Source organism: Corvus kubaryi, unplaced genomic scaffold (genome assembly GCF_017639235.1).
Source record: "Corvus kubaryi isolate FWS band 111438036 unplaced genomic scaffold, C.kubaryi_AGA036_p1.0 37322, whole genome shotgun sequence".
Taxonomy (NCBI): domain Eukaryota; kingdom Metazoa; phylum Chordata; class Aves; order Passeriformes; family Corvidae; genus Corvus; species Corvus kubaryi.
This window is the reverse complement of record NW_024581101.1, coordinates 7,528,816-7,549,800: the sequence shown is the minus strand read 5'-3', so window position 1 is coordinate 7,549,800 and position 20,985 is coordinate 7,528,816. Positions and strand designations below refer to the sequence as shown.

The following is a 20,985-nucleotide window of genomic DNA, read 5'->3' as shown; positions in this document are numbered from 1 at the left end:
TTGTGACAGATGAACAAAACACGTACAGTGTCATTGTATAAACTTCATCTCTTTTAGAAGCCAGCAGAATCCAGAGGGTTTGTGTAGCTGTGACCTTTACAGAGATGACTGATCTAGTGACTCAGACCAGTCACAGAGAGCAAGGACTTCTGGGCTCCTGTGCTGTCAATGCCATTCCAGCAGATTACAGGAGCAGTTTGAATTTCTCAGCCAAGTGAGTGGGAAGGGGGTGCTCACCAAAATCTCTTTTTCAGAACATGCCTAGAAAATGAAGAGGTTCTTCTGTGGCCCTGAACAGCACTCTGCTGACAAGGTTCTTTGCATCTTGATGGCTGTTGCTCATCTTTTTCTCCTGACAGGTACAGTAATCCCACTCAGGATTAATCACATGGATGCCAGCAGGCTCTGGGCATTCCCCAGCCCAGAGAGTGTCTGATGGTGTCCTGCTGTGTGCACACATAGTTTATCCCTACAGGAGCCCACTTTCCTCATGTTATGCCTCAGAGCAGCAGTTGTTCTTGTTCTGGACCATTCCCTTCAGCCGGTACTGGCGTCCCTGAAGCATGCTGGCCAGAGACCTACAAGTCTGGACGTGATGCTTACCCTCTTGTGGGATGCCGATTCAGTCTGGGTTGCAGATGAGCCAGTACAAATGAGAAAATACATCAAGGAGTGAAATGTCAGGTTTTGGTTTTGTCCACGTTTGGAGGTGAAAAGGGTCATGGTTTTGTCATTATTCACTTCTTTCCCTCCTGGGTGTCTTCCTGCATTTCTGTATGGGTTTTTTTTAGTTTAACTTTGGTCACTGTAAAACAAGAGCTGTGCAATTGCTCCATGGTGTCCTGGGACAAGCACCAAGCTACTGACCAAGTTCTGCAGTAATAATTCAGGCCCCGAGTCAAGCACAGTAAGCTGTGCATCATGAATGCACTCAGCATCCTTTCACTCCACCATAAATCCCAGCAAAACAATAACTTGTTCTATGCCGGGTTTTGTATTTCTTTCTTTGACTTCTCCTCAAGAACAATGCAGGACACAGAGATAATTCATGCTTCTAAAATGCACCCTGTAGGACTGGGGTCACTTCCAGCACACAGGGCTGTTGAGGAAAATTCAAGCTCTTTCCAAAGAAAGCCTTCATAATAAAAAGACTGAATTAACGTCTAGCTCCTGCCAAATCTATCAGCTTTCTCTCAGCTTTGGATGAGAAAATTGGACACCCCCAAACTGATACTGGACCATGTGGACCCTAGAGCTGAACTATGTGTTGACTCCTATTTAACATGTCTTAAGGACTTTCTTTTCTTTGGCAGAGTTAAACTTGTCTTTTTACTGGTAGTGCGGGTGGTCTCAAATTTCAAAGGCAGAAGAAATGAGAAATAGAATAAACTTTAAATTTTTTAAATCATAATGCAGGGAGGTACTCAAGTGAGGACATAGGGCAGCTTCTTCTTTGGCAACAACACTTTATCTCCCTTCTTTACGATCTGTCCCAATGCTGTTTGCTTACAGAAACGCGCTATCTGCATGGAGAACGCCTGGATTTACTGGGAAGGAATGACAAATATGTGTCCCTGGTCAACTTCAGTATCCCTCAGCTCTGTCAGTTCACGGTGTGCATTGACCTCAAACGGAGTGCCAACATCAGCTCGTGGGCAGTGTTTTCCTATGACATTGACACCACCTCCACAGATGTAAATGACCTAGAACTTGGGCTCTCTGGAGAAAACAAGCACTTGAGACTTTACCTTTTTGGCACCAGACGAGATATTGAGATTGACCTGGCCCTTTTTGGGTGGTACACTGTGTGCTGCTTGTGGGACAGCAGGAGGCAGCTGCTGCAGGTCTACTGCAGCGGTGACCTCGTGCACAGCGAGGCCGTTGGCAGCACGGAGTGCCTGAAGCCCAACGGCAGCCTTGTGCTGGGCCATCTGCACAAGAGGAGGGGTGGCTTTATTGGAAGGGTCAGCAACAGCTTCATTGGCAGCTTGTACTACTTCCAGCTGTGGGACCGTGTGCTGGGCCAGCAGGAGCTGCTGGACTGCGCCATGGGCAATGCTGTCAGCTGGAAGGAGGCATTCTGGAACTTCAGCACCATCCACCCCGTAGGGGACCATCACCTGCGCTGCGGTGAGTCTGAGTTGCTTCATCTTCCCGACGCTTGCAAGTTCCTGGGGATCACACACAGAGATGGGAATCCTCCACTGCTTGGGATTGTCTCATGGCCCCCGGGTCACTGCTGCTATGATTGATACTAGGGGTGGGCAGAGCTGTGGCCATGCTTGTTACATTGCCTGTTCTCCCCACACAGGCTCCTCTTTACAGGGATACAGAGGTTGTGGATGAGGGAAAGCTGACAGGGGCAGGCTCCACCACTGAAATCCTCTGGAGGTGGCATCTTTTGGGTGAACCTTCTAGTGGCTTATCCTTCTGCTGGGGCACCAACCCACTGCTGAGCTGGCCTGGCATTGAGTGAGGTAGACTGGACTCAGATGTTTTCTTCTAAAATGTTTAAAAATATTTAAGGCCATTACTTAGATGATAGACTCATAGAATCACGGAATGATTTGGGTTGCAAGGGACCTTAAAGATCATCCAGTTCTACCCGCTCCTGCCATGGGCAGGGACACCTTCCACTAGACCAGCTTGCTCCAAGCTGTGTCCAAGCTGGCCTTGATCACTTCTGGGGATGGGGCATCCACAAGTTCTCTGGGCAACCTGGAATGATAGTAATCACTTTTCTGCAAGGCTTCTGTCTGTTGTGTGCCTCAGATGGATGTTACTTCCTTGACAAGCAGTCTTATCAGTGTTTTGGGTTATCTTATCATTCAGCCCTGATATCTCTATGTACTACATGGTATTTAAATTACGCAGAGAACCAAGATTGACTAATTGACTGATTGACTGACTGATTTGTGTAAAACTAATGACACATTTAGGTGCTCCACAATAACAGTGAATGTTTCTCTGCTAGTTGTCTGTAAGCTGATGGCTTCACAGGGAAAGCAGAGTCACAGCATGAAGTAATTGGTCATTTCTGGTGTCCCCTTTGAGAATCCAAAGAGCATGCCAAGAGATGGCATATCTCCATCACGTGCAGCACCCACTGACTTCACCTCAGTTCCCACTACACTTCCCCATCTCCTGCTCCAGGTTTTATCAAATCTGGGCCCAAGGCAATGAGATCATCACAAAATTTCTGACTGCCAATGAAACCTGTGCTCAGAGGGATTCCCCCTCCCCAGTGGCACCCTCCCTTGCTCTGCACCAAAGGACACAGGCACTAATAACAATTGCTGTAAATTACAACCTTCCCATCTGTCTCCTGGCTGCCTGCTGCACCGCCTCTATCCAAGCACCCCTCCTCCTGCACTACCTGCTGCCAGAGGTATTTCCCCACTTGTGTCCCTGGCTGGGAGGACATGATCTGATGAGGAGGGAGGAGGCTCGGTTTCCCTTTTCCAATTAACCTTTGCCCTTGGGCCCATTTGATCTGTGAGAAAAGTGTGTGCTTGGCTTGGCAAGAAGTCGAAAGAAGCTTAGTCATGTTTGAGGATGAAAATCTTAGCACCTCTGATCAAAGCCTTCACTCAGTGTTCCTGGACTTTAATTTTTCAAACAGAAATAACCTGGATGAATTGGAGCATATTTTTAGTGAGGCAAAGCATGTTAGAGAGAGGCTCTCAGTGGTCAAAGCATTCTTTCCTTCTAAAGCAGTCCCCACAAACCAGGTGATTTCTTCTAGTTAGGATTCTCCAGAGCAGCCTGAATTGGACATTCAGTCAGTAAAACGTTGGCCCAAATATTCAAAAGATATCAGCAAGGAGAGACAGCAGCACGTCTCACAAGCGAGGAACTACACTGACAGGCACCAAGGCTACTCTTGCCTACGGAACCACTGGATCGACTTTATGATCCACACTGGGAGGAGGGTTACTGGAGTCTGACATCTTCCCAAGAGCAATAACTAAGATGACTGTTGTGAAATTACAGAGATGTTCTTAGAATTTAATCATGTTTGAGGATCTGTCATGTGTCAGATCTTAGCAAGACCTTAGCAAGTACCGCTTTAAATCTACTCTTTAATTAACTGGCTTTCATGAGCCAGCAGTAGCACAGAGGCAGACTGATGGTACATGAGGTGGGGATAACAGTGAGCAGTGTAAACACGTATTGACATTTGTGTCCCATCTGTCAGGCAGGGGAAGCTGCACCTGGCTGTGGTTCATGTGGATTGTCCATATGAGATCATGCATGTTCCATCTGTGTGAGAAAATCTGAAGCAGGCATGTAAGAAGTTGTGCCAAAGCATTGCTGTGGAATGAAATGCCGTGGGGAAGTGCCATGTCAATGCAAATGTCCCATCTCAAATTGTTGCTTATGCCCTGTAACAATTTCTAGCTGCAAGGCTTGCCTCTTGCGTTTGTAGGTGTTGTTTGTAGATGTTTTAAGTTAATGTTGCTTGGTTCTCTTTGACAGTAGACAGGTTATGCAATTGTGCTGGGAAGTTAGGCAGCCTGCTTTGTTTTGGAAATCTTACGTCGCTTTTGGAAAGCCAGGGCTCATTTAGGCAAAGTGAGGGAAACTTCTCATACGAATGTAGCCAGAAGCAGCCTCAAAAAGGTGTGTTGGCATTTTAGAAGTGCTGTAATTATTGTAGTCATTGCATTGGTTTTGCTTGATGTAGCAGGAGTAAAATTATTGTTCTGCCTTCACTTTTTTCCCAGAGATCTTGAAGATGATCCTTTGCTTTTGCAGCTCAGCTGGGCCTTTACTGAAAGTGTGGAAGTAAAAGTGTGTGTTCTCATCCTTTCACTGACTCAGTCTTCATGTCTTCCTCCCCCTACCACACCCACACACTGCTTTCTGGTTTTTTTCTTAATTTTAAATACTCTGGGAGAGGGATGAATATTCAATATCTGAACACGACTGCTGATAATATAGAAATGTATTTATTGCAGTTCTCTTATTGGCTAGTCTCATTTTTTATGCTCATCTGTTGGAAACTGTACATATTTACAGGATGCCAAATAAACCATTTATTAAATTATTAAATTGAAATCCTCGAGTAGGACTTTAAAAAGTCAGTGGTACAGTACTCTCGTAGCTTCAGACCTCATCTGTCATCACGGCTCAGTCCTCTTTTTGCGAGCAGGATTACATACATGTTAATTAAAGCAAATGAGGTTACAGGATGAAGATCGCCAGTCCCACACCTGCCTGCTGGTAATGTTCCTTGACATGTGAGAATAAACAGATTTTTTTTTTCTTCTGGTGATAACGAGAGAGAAGGAAATAAATTAATATCTGTGAAGTTGTAACCATGCTTTAATTTGTCAGGAGATGGAAATAGAATTCCAAGTGACATCCCTGATCAGAATGGATTTGGGCTTTGTTTGGCAATTTCTCTGTTGTTTTTTTTCCCTAGCAGATTTTTCTGATCCATCCTGCCTGACGCAGGGTAATATCATACATCACCCCCGAGGAAATTCTTTTCAAAAAATTACACTGATAACAACAGGAACAGAGTGGAGCCTGTAATTGTCCTGTGCAGTGATTGATAGATTCAATCCTACCTGGAGAGGATCTGCAGCACTGGAACATGCAGGGAGACAAGTTAAACCCCAGGTGTTCTAATAGTCTGGAATGTGGCTTGATGGATCATATCCTAATCTTGTGTCTATATTTCTGTAGGAAAGAAAAAAATATTTATTCCGGTGATAGGACATACCTGGCCCTTCTGCATTCTCGTCTCACTCCCTCTATGGCAGCGGTTCTTAAAAAGGCTCATAAAGAGACACTAATTTTCTGTCAGTTTGAAACCAGGGACTCATTATCTGCAGCATCCCACTGGGGCTCACAGAACCATCTCTGCAGCTTCGCACCACAGGAAGGCATACAGGTTTTCACTACAAGTTTAAGCTGTGGAATGGAAGTCCATGGAGATGCTAGAATTTCTGCACTGCCAGGGCCCAGGCCCTTTGTATCCTCATTGCAGTATATTGTGAGGATGGGGGGGGCTTGGTGTGCACAGGTGCTGGAGGAAAAACCGCAACCCCTTAGTTCCGGATCCTTCTGTTTTCTTTTGAGGAGTCAGTTTCCTTTGTCTCTTTAATTTATCATATACTTCTGGCTTCTTGTTTTCTGTGTATTCCTGAGTCTGTCAAACAGCATTAGTGTTGGTAGGAGCTCTGTGGATGGAACATCCAGGTCTGTCGTGCAGCTCAATGAGCTAAGGCCTGCGGATCTTTTTCCAAATAAAGAGTCAGCAAACACCCGTCATGCCAGGTCATGTTTCTGACCTACTGCAGGCAATGGGTTTGAAATGGCGATGTGGCAGCTTGCTCCTGGACTTGCCAGTGTTTTGGTGGAAGAGTAAAGCAGACTGGATTAGTTCTCTGATTCCCAAAGTGTACTGCTATCTCAGACACAAAAGGCCTGAGTAAAGAGGAGAGATATCCAAATGGAAATCTAAGATTCATTAAGCATGGGAAAAGCAGGCTTGCTGTTTTTACAGCTTTCCGTGCATCCCAGGAACAACAGGGACTGTACTCTATCAAAGCAGGTTCTGGACAGTTTGATCTTTGGAACAGCTGGTCCATCTTCCTTGCTCCCCATCCTACTCCCGCCAGGTGTGTGGGAGCCTCCTGGCTCAGCTCTCCATCAGCCCTGAGCACTCTGCCTCTGCTGAGGAGTCACAACCATTTCCTAGATCATGAGGTAACACCAAAACAACTCCGAGGAATATTCAGAGGCTGGAGGTCTGAGCTGAAGACTGGAGGTTCTGAGCTTAGTCTGCAAGAGCCAAACCTGGAGAGACAGCTGTCATAGGTTAGCAAGCATAGTCCCGGAAGGGACGTCCTTGCTAAGGGGTGCTTACAGTTTCCTCTGGGAACTGATAGAACCTATCAGCTGGCCAGTTTGAATATGGACAATTCTCTAAGCCACTTAAAGTTGTGATCACCTCTGTGATCCACATTTAAGAATAGGCAAACTCCCCCTCCAAGCTCTCTCTCGTTTCCGGCGCTGGCACAGGTGGCTGCAGGGCCCGAGCAGGGCCCAGTGGGCCCGGCCAGGCCCTGCTTGGGCCAGGCCGGGCCGGGCCACGGCCATCCTGAAGCCATGGACCTGTTCCAGCCATGGAACCCCCCCCACTGCCTTGCCATGGGCAGCCGGAGCAGCTCGGCTCTCCCCCCTCTCCACTGCGATAAGAAAAAATTCAACATTCCAGCTGTAAAGCTGCAAGGCCGAGGTGAGAGTAACCCTTTTATTGCTGTGAAGAGCTGAAAACCTGAGGGAAGAGAGAGAGGAGATGCTTAAAGCTGAAATTCTGTTGTGAAGCTATGATATATCAGAGTATCCTGTTGTAATTTCATGAAGATATGGGGGGTGGAGTGTTCAATTCGTGAGCAAAAGCACCTGCGCTGAGATAGGCAGATGCTGACGCAGCTGTAATTTCATGAGAAGTTTGGACAGGGAGAGATGAACCAGATGAGGACTTTTGCTCCGAACGGGAAAGGAGAAAACCTCAGTCCGTAGAGATGCTCCCAGAGATAGTCCTAAAGATGAAGATGATGAAGACCCTTTGCTCCCAGGGAAGGAGAAGGGCCTCTGTTTTTGTTTCTGAACGGCTCAACCTTAAAAATTGTACCCCAAAAAACTTCAAGAGTGGACCCTCGAAGGCAGTTGCGGGAAAAGCTGCAAGTCGGGGGAAAGGACTCACACGCAGGCAGAGACTCCTCTTCCTAAATGGACTGAACGATATTTGGAAGTGGGCGGCTGTCTCGTTGTGATAATGTTTTCATAGCATGAGCAAGAAGAGACTTCTCTTTCTAAATGGACTGAACAAGGTTATTATGGAAGTGGTAAACAGACTGAACATCTTAAGGGTTGTCTTTTCACATCGTCAGTGGGAGAAGGGAGGAAGGTGGGGGGAGGAGGAGAGTTCTGAAGGTGGTATTTTTTTTTTTTCTTCTTTTAGGTCTGTTAATAAACTTCTTTATATTCTTTCAAGTTTGGTGCCTGTTTTGCATTTCTCCTAATTCTTATCTCACAGCAGATAAACAGTAATGAGTATTTTGGACCAAACCACTACAACAGCTCAGAGCTGGATTTCGGTCGCTTTGTTGTCCACTTGCTCCAGTCTGACTCTGTGCTGAGTTCACAGCCTGTGGCTTAGTGCAAAAGGGAAAATCAGTTCTGTGTATAGGAAGTAGGAGCTTAGGTACTGTAGCATGCCTGCTCAGAAGGGGCTTTTGACTTCAGCTGTCCTTTGAACTTCACAAGACAATTTGAAGTAATTTAGGATAGAAATAGGAGACTTCAAGTTGTTAACAGCCCCTGTTTCTGTTATTGCCATGGATTTGAGTGAGTCAGAGATGGACTGTTGTGCTGTAAGCATGGGTGAGTCTCCTTACCTTGAACTACAGTAGAGAAAACAATGTTTTATGTATGAAGCATGGTCTTATCCTGCTTCTTTCTGGCCACACTCCTTATTCATAGACATTTGGCTTTGTATTCATATGTTGAATTTATTTCTCTTAGTCAGAGCTGGAATGTCAAGTCTCTGACAGTCGTGTCAGAGTGTGAAGTAAAAAACGCCAATTACCAGCCTCGAAAGGAAATGGTGCTTCAGGGGCAAAGTGTTGTGATCCTGCTTTTCTTTGAGCACCCAGACCTGTAATGTTACAGGGTGATTCAGTTCACTGCAATTTTCTGTTGTACATGTGTGCGGAAAAATTCACACCACCAGAGGTTTATGTCCAAAAAGGAGACAGAGGAGTCCTGTAACTTTATTCAAATAGAGGGAGAGGCCACGGGGCATTTCCTCTGGGGCCTCTCAAATTGTTGGAGGATGCAACCTCCTTTTAATACTGTTTTCCTGGCCACATCATCCTCTCCCTTTCCCCACTGGCTGAGGTACTTGAGAGGTACAGACTTCCCGAATCACCTACTACATGACCCCCCTAATATGCGACACACCCACTCCCTGCTTTTGTATCTCTGTTCTTCTTTAAATTCAGGAATTTTACATGGCTTTGATTACGCAACACTCCTTGTCAATTAGTACCATTCCTCTGAATTTTATGGTTCCTCTCTGTTACTGTCTTATTTTTCAACCTCCGGTTTTATCTACAAGCAGGATCACACAGTCTATTTGTAAAGACACACTCATTCCTTTCACACATGACAAACATCATCCATTTTCTCCCTGTCTGCCTGGTGATGTGGCAGATTGCATGTGAAATGCAAAAGTCATATCTGCTTTGACAAGGTGATTCACTTTGAGGAAAATTAGCTATGAATGAATGCCTGGAATTCTTTACTTTGAAAACAACAGGCAGGATGGTCAACATTTAAAATGGGAATCTTTATGCCAGAGACCATGAATATCAATGTTCCTCTCACAGGCATTACAAATGCCTTTTCCTGAAGGCTGGCCCAACTTACACAGGCAAGAAGGGAACATGGATAACTGTCCTCCAACACAAGAAATGAAAAAGGATAAAGGTGCATAAGCTCTGATTTTCCCTGTGATCTAAATTCCATTTTCTCTCTTGTTATGTTGTGTTTACCTCTCTATAAAGAAGAAAACCCTGTGTGGTTGTATTTTCCCCTTTGCCTTCACCCTGCTGAGGTCTGTGGAACCACGGCAGCTCCTTGTAATGATGACCTTTGCAGAAGGACTCAAACCTTTCTCTCACCTGAACTGTGCTCTTCCTCGCACTTTTGCCAGTGTGGATTCTCAGGCCTTTTATGGTTCTTTCCAGCAGATTTCAGTGAAGCATCCTCAACAAGGGCCTCCACGCTGCCCCCGGTACCTCCAGCCAGTACCAATGGTACCGTTCCACGTAAGTGCTCAGGGGGCCATTTTAAATGTTGTCATGATCGTCAATGACACTGACTGACACTGTAGATGTGACAATTTAAGACTTAGTCACATGTTTAAACCTTTGCTGCTTAGCAAGGTGACCTGTGTCAGCAGATCCTCCTGTCTCTGCCTGTGCATTCTCAGCAGGCAGTAAAGGCCAAGACAGTGCACCCCAGCTATGAACCACAACTTGGTTGTTAAGGTGTGATAATGTGACCACGTGTTTGGGCTCTTGAGGTCTTTAATAAAATTCCTATCAATGCAGCAGTAACATAGACTTGGACACTGCAGTCTGGGGTTTCCCAAAGAGCCTCAGTGCCATGGGAATGGGAACACAACTATGGTTCTACAGGGGAGTGAGCAGATGGGGAGCAGGCACCTTCTGTGCAAGCTGCAGGATATATCTCACCTCTATCCTCTCCTTACAGTCAGATTCTTTAATGTTCACATGAACTTTTCTCTTCTCTACAAAATGGAGAGAGCTCCTGATTGCTATGATGCAAGGAGGCTTCTTGAACACTGGGTGAGTAGCTTGCTTTTCTCATTCTCATGTGTTTCTAGCAAGTATCACATGAAGACAGCTGGTAGGATCACAGAATAGTTTGGATTGGAATAGAATGGGTTGGAAGGGACCTCTATAGGTCATCTAGTCCCACGCCCAATGTACAGAATGCAAACTGCTGGGACAACACAGAAATGAGCATCCATGTAACAATTGTGGTGTTTCAGAGTCATGTTATCCAATATATAACAGGACAAAATGAAATTCTGAAGGAAGGGAAAAGTGTTAAAATTTTGCAAAAATTCTTAGCCACTTTCATTGGCATTTAGAATTCTGATGACAATTCTAAATTTACAAGCAGGTCTAGAAAAAGTATTGATAAATAGTCTTAAAAAAAATGTTACTGTTTTTTTCCAGTTTAATATCATGTTTACTGGAGAAGGATTTGTTGTGACAAACTTTAAAGTGAGGTAAGGTTCTGGCTGTGTGGTGGTGTCACCTTGGCCCTCTGTCCTTTGCACAGTCAGGTTCCAGATACCCATTTCACAACTGACCAGTCTGGGGGGTCACAGAGGAGAACGAGGCTTACAGACCCCTGGAGGCTGGCTAGGATCACACTGGCTCTTATGTGGTATTGTCTAATGAAAGAATGTAATAGTTTGAAAACGCTGCTAGGAACAATGGTTTCTTGAACCAGATTCCCCTATTTCATTCCTTTTAGCCCACTCCACCTGTATTCATATTCAAACTGTGAGCAGCAGAGAGGGATATTTTAGCAATTTGTAAACATGTCACTAACACAGACAGTTTTGTCATTTTACATCTATTTCGACTTCCTAATTTCTTCTCTGACTTCCACGGGTACTTCTTGTTTCATAGATGACGACAGAGTAACATGTTGCACTGTTCACATGGGATGAATCCAATTCATAAAACATTAAGGGAAGGTTCTTCCCATTTTGGAAGAAACATTTTTTGTGAGAATGCATATGAATTATAGCACTTGGTCCTGGTAACTTCTGTAGATATATCTATGCTGAATTCAAGATGACTTCTAAGTTGTAACATCTGTGGTCACGAGATTTTTTTTTTAGGTGATAGCAGAATGGGGCATGTTACAGTTATATGCTACTGTGAAATAATTGTTCTGTTCTCTTTTGTTTTCAGGGATAATTATCCACATCACAGTGCCTATAAGAGGACTCACGTATGTAATTTGTTATTTTCTGATACCTCTTACAGACAGGTATATTTTCTTACCTCTTATAAAGAGGATATAGTAGTTGAAGGGTCTAAATGTTGATGCTATTGTGTTTTGTTGAAATTACTTAATTATCCTGATGAACCTCTGGCAGTACTGTGAAACAAGGGCTCCTCCCAGGTGTCAGGTCCCAGTAACACTTAAAGCAACAGGCTCTGTTTTAATGAGCACACTGAGTTTCTGCTGATTGCTTTCCTTAAAAACCAAATTGTGCCTGTTGATTCTAACCAGTTTCTAACTTTCTGTGTCCTTCCATGCGAACTGAAGGGGAAGGTAAAGCAGATGTCACAAAGGTAAGACCCAGGGTTATGAACTGGGTTTCCATGCTTTGTACTGATTTCATTTTTAGAGGGAGGAGGAATTGTATCCCTCCATGGCTCTTTGAGTTTCAGAGTGACCGGAAAAGTGCACATGGAGGTCAGAACCACAGGAATACTTGACCTGGGGAAACATGTTTTGGCATCCAAGGTTCCCCTCTCATACCTCAGATCTTGGTGCTTCCATGGCAGGTTGTGAGGTTTGCGCTGCCCTGTAAGAGCTGGCCCTGAGCAGGGTCCTTCACTGGGGCCAGAACCGTGAGTGGACAGTGCCCAAGAAGGATACCAGGATGAATCCTGTGCCTCTTCTGTAAATCTAATTCTGAAATCCTAATCGCCTTCTGACCCCAGGCCAGGAGGAAGAGGAGCTGAATTCCCATCACCTCCAAAGGGCCGTGAATGGTTTAGAAAGACCATGATGAGTGGTGGACAACTGTGTGAATTGAAAAAGCTTGAAATATCCCAGCCCTAAGGAGCTCTCACTCATTAACCCTCAGTTAATTTAGAGGCCCATGAGGCATCTGCCCAAGGCTTCTTGCATTTTTCTGCCATGTCTGAAGCCACTCAAAGAGACATAGACTCTTTCCAAACCTTCCAGAGTCAGCAAGGGTAATTACTTAGAGCAATAGCTGTTCTGAGGAGAAGAAGTGGAATCCACCAGAGATACTGAAAGTGGTTAGTTAAATCCCAGTTTTCCAGGGAGCCGTGGAGTCACAGGGTGCTCAAGCACATCGCTATTTTATGACTGGCTCTCTCCAAACTTTAAATGTTGAAAAACCCTTACTTGTGACAGGGATGTTCCTTTGCCAAGATAATGTCATTAAGAAACCTTTAGAGTCATTTACCATGAAACTATAGAGATATTCTTGTACCTGTATTCCCAATATTTTCTACTTTAGAAAGCATTTCCAGAGATAAGGTGCTAGTGTACATTAGAAGTGGCATCCGGTGATGTTCACCATAGGACTGCACTTATGGTGAGCAAAATGCATACATTATCCAATTCAGTGTAATTATCTGGGCTACTCCTTAATTTTGTAGCCATTTATATTTGTGAAATGCTACTAATATGGCAGTCTTGTTTGTGTATTCTATTTGTAGCTATGTCTGTAAGGCCATTGTAAAGACCACATTCCTGGAAACACAAGAAGTCTTGAGTCTCAAGATCAAAGAGTTGTTGAATGACTCTTACAAAGAGGGACCATTTTCCCTGTATGTGAAACCTGAAGATGTGGCTGTGAAGTCTATAGGTAAAAATTTACTGAAACCTCACTGCAAATCAACATGCTTTGCAATTCTGTCTCTAAGTGCTTTTTATCAAATTTATATTCTGTGGAGAGGTTAGGCTAGAAAACATCCTTACAAGTGACCAGACTGACTTCACGTGATGTACAATCTGTAGAGCATCATGCAATGACAGCGATATCAAAAATTTGGGTTCCAGGCAAATGGAGACATGAATCCTGGTGCCCACGCTGGTCTGAGCACCTTTGCAACGAAGGCAAAGTAAAGCTGATGCAGCTACAAATCCAGGAGCTCCTGCTGGTAGCCAGTACCCCGGGGGAACTGAAACAAAACAACCAAACCAAATCCCCTGCCAACATTTTCCTAATGCCTGTGCATATTGGACCGATCCTCAGATGGCAAATAAGTATTTTGTTAGTTTGGTTACTGTCTCTGTTCTTCCCTAAAATACAGGAGTAAGCCAGAGATAAGAGCTAATAGATCATCCCTGGGATTCAAAACCACATTTTACAGCAATAACTTACAAAATATCAGTTGCAGATGATAAAACAACAAGCCTGGAGGAAAGACATTGATGGGTTAATGAGGGGCAATGTGAAGCACTTTCTGATAGATTAGAGAAGCCTGGAGGGTGTGCTGTCATTGAATCTGGTTTGTGATGCTGGAAACCCTCTACCTGAGAACTGGCCTTATCAAACAAAAGAGAAAAAAATGTAGAAGAAGAGATGAAATATTTAAACAAAATGTTTCCTTACAGACAGTAAACCTGTAAAATGCTCCTGTCCAGTCTGCAAATTAGAACTCATTCCCATCAGGAAACCAGGTCCACAGAACAGATGGGTGCTTGGGTGTTGGGGGAGTGGGCGGGGGGGTCTTCTTTTTGACTATTGAGTCTTTTTAAAGAACTTTTATTTATTTCCTCCTCAGCACTAATGGGTTGTCCAGAAAGCTTTTCCCACACGAGGTACAAGGGAAATTATTCCTGGCCTCTAACAAGTCCAGCCTCCAAGACAGAGGTCAGCTGCAGGAAAAACCCTCTGCAGTCTGCTCAGAGGAGCTGGTGAGTGACAAGACATCTTGTTCTGGTTCTTCCATGGAAAACAGGAGGGAGCAACAGGTTTTGTGATGGCAAATCAGATGGCAGTCTGCCACGGCACACAGCAGTGCCATGCCAAGGAAGATGCAAAGAAATTTAGGGCTAATCCTTCATGGGCTGCAGGAAAAGGGTGTGGCATCATTCCCATCACCTGCAGGGAGAACCTGCTGGCACTGCAGGGACCTGACTTTCTGCTTGGGCAGGAAGGGAAAACCTTGCCCTGTTGCATTTTGTGCCTTCTCTCAATTGCTCCTGCCCTCGAATACCTCAAGGTGCATTTCACATGGCTCTGGCATCTGGGTTCTGCACCCACTCTGCTGGGTGAGTGGTAAGTCAGATCTGACTTGAAAATCCATTTAAAGTTGGGTTAATAAATTACCTTCTTAGCTACCTGAGTGGGAAATATGAGGAACATCATTATTATATATTTTTTCTTGTAACAATGTATATTGTTTTCATTTTTCAGTGAAATTAGTATTGAACTTGAGCAAGCTTTTTGGAAAAAACCAAACATGACTAAATGCAAATTACTGGAAAAACTTCCAAATAATATTCTAGGCCTCCAAAATATCAAGATAACAGAAGGTAAGGCACCAGATACTTCAGTGACACAGTGAATCACAGTAAAAATAGTTGCAGTTAGATAATGCTCACGTTGGACATCTGAAGAAGCGTTAAGGTTGTTTTTGTGCATCCTGTGCATCTGGTCATCTTGAAGGTTTTTTATTGCTGATGAATTTTGAAGGTGCTTCCAAGTTCTCTATCAAATCATCTATTCTCAAAACCTACACTTAGATTTATAATTAAGTAAGTATATGTGAATAATGTGGCAGGTTTTGCCTGTCTATACACTCTGTTACCACATCAAAGCAATTCACAGTATCTCATAGAAAGAAGCACAAATCAGTGTCTGGAGTAGAAAATTTGTGCTGTAATTCATGTAAGTTATGAGATGACCTCTACCACCTGTTTATACTTTTTTAAGCTATGCCAAACAGTGTAAGTAGTTTGAATGGTGAACAAACCAAATACCAGAGGGCTTATCCTCATCCTCAGGAGTGTATCAAAAAATAGATAATGGAAAGATATCTGCAGTTGCACACAGTCCATCTGACTCCCAGGTTGTAGAATCTGCTTCTATAAGAAAATTATAGAAGGATGATGAGATGATGAATGGCAGATACAAAATACCATTCAGAATTTGCTTTTGCTGCTGTACCAGGTAAGCAGCATTAGGGACAGGGGCAGATCTTGTGTAATTTGGGACTCACAAATTCTTGTAAACACAACCAAAGTTAAAACTAAATATTATTTGCAGATAGTATTTATAAATCCAAAAGCAGGTGACAGTATTCTTATGAAAAGTACATTATTTTTTTCCTTTAAAATACAATCTGAGATATGCAGATTTTACTTGGAAGTTTTTGCTGGTTTCATTGACATGTTGAGGGCTTATTGACTTATTCTTAGGACATAATTTTGTAAGAGATCAGGAGCATTAAGACCATCTGGAAAGAACTGAGAAGCAGATTAACTCCTGGATTTAACAGAGACATGTAGCTGTATGGCCAGACAGATAGCTATGTCACATAAATCATCTGTACTTCCTTTTTTTTCAGAGAATGCACAAGATGTTGTACAGCATATTTTATACCTCTTGCCTGATGCAACACTGCATGTGGAAGAACTGGAAATCATTGCAAGTAAAATTTCTGATATTGTAGAGCTTGCAGATGTGAGTGTGACACTTGCAGAGACTGTATTGACTATACTAGACTATATTGTGCTGCAAGAAATAGAAGATGAGAACTTTAGAAAAATAACCAATAGGTAAGTAAGATAACTTGCCCAGAAGAGGCTTCCTAAGCTGAAATGGCACCATGGTGTAATTTATTCAGTCTATTAAAATATCGTCACTGGAGCTACCAATTTCTGAACTTTGATCTTAAACATATTTGAGGTTCTTAACAGCAGAAATTGATTATTGTGTTGTCAAAGGTGCTTTTAGCAGAACCAGTTCTGCAGAAGTCCCCATTCCAATGTTGTTCCCTGTGGGCATCCCAGCCTGGAGGCAGCCCAGCTGCTATCTCCTCTCACAAGGATCACAAGGATCTTTGTGGCTCAGCAGTGAGGGCTGTGGGCAGGTCAGCCTGGAGAAACAACTCTCTTCCACTCTCTACCTGTGCTGATAAGGACTTTTTAAAAACAGCTATTCAATGTTAGTCTTCAAAATCTATATTTAGGATCATGCATCCATGATGTGATTCTCACACATGCTAAAATAGAGGTTCTTAGCTTTAAGAACACCTCTCTTCTTTGAGGTCTTGAAGGGAACTCAGCTACCTGGTTTTGAATGTCTTAGCAGAGCACTGTCCAGAGCAGTGCAGCCAGCCTTGACAAGGGCAAATGAAAGGACACAGAGTTTACCCATTCAGAGCTTTGCTGGACAAGCCCCTGAGCAGCAGCTCTGCCTTTAGAGCCTATCCTGCCTGAGGTGGTGAGGAGATGGAGGATGGACTTCCAGAGGTTCCTACCAGACTAAATTGTTCTGGCTCCAATATTTCGTCTCCTGGTACAATTAGATGACTGAAAATAATCAGATTAGCAGATTTTACAAGTTACTGCCTTCCAGATGAAGTGCAGTTTTTGACTGGGTGTGGATTTTGGTTCAGTTCTTCTCAGAACCTCCTTCTGTGGTCCCTGCAGGAGAGTATCTTCCACCTGCCAGAGTCCACTGAATCATGCCAACTCAGCTGTTCGCCATCACCTGAGCCTGTGCAGACAAAGTGCCATCTACCCCCAAATGGACCCATTCTGCTCAAGTGCTTGCTCTTTGTGATCATAAATCAGAGCAAAGGATTTTAGTCACTTGGGTGTGTGTTATGAAACCAGCAGAATATTTCAAGAGTTGTATTTTTTTTTTCTTTCTGTTGCTCTTGTTGAAGTATCCTGAAGATGGCTGAGGAGATGGGCTATAAGGTTACCTACACAGACAGAAATATGTCAGTCATAACCACGTCCTTGGCCCTGTTGGTGCTGCGTCCAGATCCCGGACTGTTTGGAGGACTGGCCTTTGGCATTACCTCCTACAACAGAAGTGTGGATCTCAAGGTGAGAGCAAAGTATCACCTCAGGGACCACTGACTAAACCGGACTATCCTCCTGCTCTTTTGTCTCATTTTGAATTTGACCGGAGGATGGCACCCCTGAGCATGTCATCTCTCTCCTGCAGATCAGTGTGCAAGAAAACCCTTTAAAAAAGGCTTTGGCCTCGGTGTTTTTGCCAAAATCCCTGAAGAACTTCCTGGGGATCGAGTACTCTGACCCAGACAAGCATTCAAAGATCCAGTTCAAGTTTTTTGGCACTACTTCACTTTTTGTGGTAACTACGACTCCCAGCAAACCCTAACACAGCAGGAATGGGCTCAGCTGTTCTCAGTGCCTACAAAAGAAATCCCAACAGGATCATCTGTTCTGGGCACATTTAGCATCAGACTGATGGAGGGATGTGCAGGCAAAATGTACTCAGGCAGCAAAACCTTCTCTGTAGCAAGGTGTCTGTAGACCTTAGACTTTTTTTTCATTTTCTGTAGCTGATGTTATTCTAGTCCTTCTGTTCTGCAGAAAAAAACCATACCCTAACCTTCCTCTGATAGTAAGGATGGTGCATAGCACACGCCAAACATCACAAAAATAATTTCAAGATTGATGTCTCCATTGAAATAATATAGCAGCATCATATGCAGGATTTATGACTATTCTAATACTTATTCTATTTCCTTAAGGGGGGGTGGGTATAATTTAAAAAGGGAGACATTTCTTTGAAATGATGGCTCATACAGTGTGCTAAACAATGCTTTTCACAATGAGGGAGCATTTACAGTTGTGTCCACTGTCTAATGACCTTAATGATGTACAACCAAATGTTTAAATGTACTGAAAAAATTACACAGCTTTCTCAATCCAGCTGGTGCATCTGAAACTCAGTTCTGCTTCAGCTGATGTGGAGACTGTCCCTGAGCTGCAGCTAACTATGTTTTTAATGACGTAGCAAGTAGCTAAATTACATCAGGCATCCCATGGAGTTTAGCTGATCACTATTTCCAAGGAATACAGTTTAAAAAAAATGAGAGCAGGGAAGAGCTTGGATTCTTTTTGCATGTGTGTGTTTTTCCCCTGCAGGATGACAGTTTAACGATGGAGAGGTTGAACACTTACGTTGTGAGTGCCAGCATTGAAAATGCATCAATTCAGAATCTTAATGAGCCCGTGACTGTCACTCTCCACCACATAGACCAGAACAGGGTAGGATGTGTTCATTTCATGAGGAACGGGGTGAGGCAGAGCTGACTTCACTTACCCTTTCAATAAACTGGGAACAGGACAAATAAGCTTAAAACACTTTGCTGCCTGACCTCCCCATGATACATGGACCCAAACATTGACTGACCACACAGATCTCAGTGTTTAATAATTCCTTTAGCTGGTCACTAAAGCTTGTGTCTCCACTCTAAATCCATGCTTAGTAACAAGGGACATTCTTATTGTTTCCTTGTTCTGATCTAGACAATTTTTTTTCAAGGAATAGTTTTATTTGCTAGAAACCAGTGGGTTTTGGATTGGACTGAAATGATTTATCCTTGATCTGAATTTGGAAAATAGGTTAAGTCACCAAAAGAGAGAAACTTTAAAAAACCCAAAACCTTGCAAAGATGTTTTCAAAATCAAATTGCTTTATTTTGTTTCAAAATGGTGTTTCAAAAAGTCTGTTTTATTTTTAAATGGGCATGGGTCAAATTTGTTGACTGAATTCCTCCTTAGCATTTTTGTGCTGCCAGTGTTTATGGTCCAGCCTCCACATGAATATATTACAAACCCAGGGCAGAAGAAAATTATTCAATGAGATGAACTTGATTAAAGTTCAAGTTAATGAGGACTTGTAATTGCTGCTTTTATGGCAAAATGCTCTTTCCATTTGGTTCTAGCAAATATATACCCAGAAATTTCACCTAGATATCCCCTCTCTTCTGTCATTTTTACTCCACCAGGCCATCTGGCACCTTTCAGATATTTTCCTTGACCTTTTAAAATTATCTTAATTAAATATTTAATGAGTTATCATCCAAACCTACATCTTTGGCTCTCTGCCTAATTATATTTGACAGTCTACAAATGACACATCTTAACAGCTTATCTGTTAGGCTGGCTTCCTGTAAGCTCTGTGCATTATTAAACTTTATTAATGATATAATGATAATAAAAGAAAATTATTCTGTGCCTTGGAAAATTTTGCTGCAGCATTATGAGTAATTAACTAGAATGTCCCCATGAGAAAACATTGCATTGAATATCCATTTACCTCTGTTCAGCTCTTGCTTGTCTTCCCTGCCTGATTTCAGAGAGGGCAATTGCTGAAATTCTAAAATAAAGGTTTCTTGTAGGGGTTCTTTTGTTTTGGTTTTTTGTTGGTTTGGGTTTCTTTTGGTTTTTTTTTTTCCATAAAATCTCAGGTTGTTATTCCAGGTCTTAGTCATAACTTTTGTATTTCACCAGTAATTTGGTGTGACATCTCAGGTACCACATGAACCGAATGAGATTAGACACAGGAATTTCCCTAAGGTGAACCATTTGTCAGACTTGCTGCTGTCCTTAAAAGACTACAAGGTATTGAAAGATACAGGTAAAACTGGGAAAATCACTGACTCAGGATTTCCCTTGGTGAAGGGGAAGGCAAAACTTGGGACTCTGCTGGTTTAGTGCCATGGGTGAGATGGCCAATATCCTGGCTGTGTCCCCAAGCCAAGTGTCCAGCCTCTGACCTCGTGGCATCTCCACTCACCCACAGACCCCCTGCAGCACCACCACACAAACAATCACAGATGCGAGTGGGCTTTGCTGCCAAGTGGTGCAGGGGAAATCAAATCCAAGTGCCTTGGTTATACACCCCAGTTAGAGGCGAGATGCACTGTCTGCAAGTGCAGACGGAGTGCAGATGTCCTGAATAAATGTCACAGCCTCCTTTCCTCTGCTTCCAGGGCAATGCAGCAGTGCACTGCGTCTTTTGGGACTTTGGGAAGAACAGTAAGTGTTACTTGCTGAGCTGGCTCTGTCCCCAGCATCACAGAGGCTTTGGCTTCTTGACAATGTACCTTGAAACTAGAGTATGTGTTGCTGCTTTGTGTTGATGTCGATACCTCAGTACTCAGTGTTATCCCCAGGGATACGGATATGGCATTGTGCAGTGCTGCATCTACACGAATAAGAAGACTTCGCCTAAGAAAAAGGCAGAAATGCAATGAAATGTCAGATGAATTCTTACAATGACTTCAGGGAATACAGTAGGGGCTTTGCTGGGGTCAGGTCTTTAAAGTGGCTCAGACAGTCACCAGACAGAGAGGGATGACTGTGAATTGGGTTAACTCAGAGCATGTGAGAGAGGTTTCCTCTGCAATTACTAGGATTAGAAATTTTTTTTTTTTTAATCAGAATCTTAGCTTCTGGGTATGTGATGCACAATACATAAATAGGGTCATAACTTCAGTCTTACCAGGGAAGATCTGGCTACTTCAGTGCTGCACTCTGCCTAAACAAATCCTCTGCCCTGGACATGTCTTCTTTTTTCTTTTCTTTTCTCTTTTCTCTTTTCTCTTTTCTTTTCTTTTCTTTTCTTTTCTTTTCTTTTCTTTTCTTTTC

General features: G+C 43.3%; 1 protein-coding gene across 1 annotated transcript in view; it reads left to right on the top strand.

Annotated features, from left to right (window-relative positions):
- ADGRG4 (adhesion G protein-coupled receptor G4) overlaps positions 1-20,985 on the top strand; it is a 33,083-nt gene that overhangs the window by 1,470 nt on the left and 10,628 nt on the right. The window contains exons 2-16 of the mRNA XM_042029364.1: positions 255-359; positions 1,513-2,130; positions 9,774-9,851; positions 10,300-10,394; positions 10,791-10,843; positions 11,541-11,580; positions 11,902-11,927; positions 13,053-13,201; positions 14,124-14,256; positions 14,759-14,877; positions 15,912-16,122; positions 17,238-17,403; positions 17,525-17,674; positions 18,475-18,597; positions 20,328-20,373. Coding sequence (XP_041885298.1) covers positions 269-359; positions 1,513-2,130; positions 9,774-9,851; positions 10,300-10,394; positions 10,791-10,843; positions 11,541-11,580; positions 11,902-11,927; positions 13,053-13,201; positions 14,124-14,256; positions 14,759-14,877; positions 15,912-16,122; positions 17,238-17,403; positions 17,525-17,674; positions 18,475-18,597; positions 20,328-20,373 — 2,098 coding nt within the window. The 5' untranslated portion in view covers positions 255-268. The remainder of the gene's footprint in view (positions 1-254; positions 360-1,512; positions 2,131-9,773; positions 9,852-10,299; positions 10,395-10,790; positions 10,844-11,540; positions 11,581-11,901; positions 11,928-13,052; positions 13,202-14,123; positions 14,257-14,758; positions 14,878-15,911; positions 16,123-17,237; positions 17,404-17,524; positions 17,675-18,474; positions 18,598-20,327; positions 20,374-20,985) is intronic.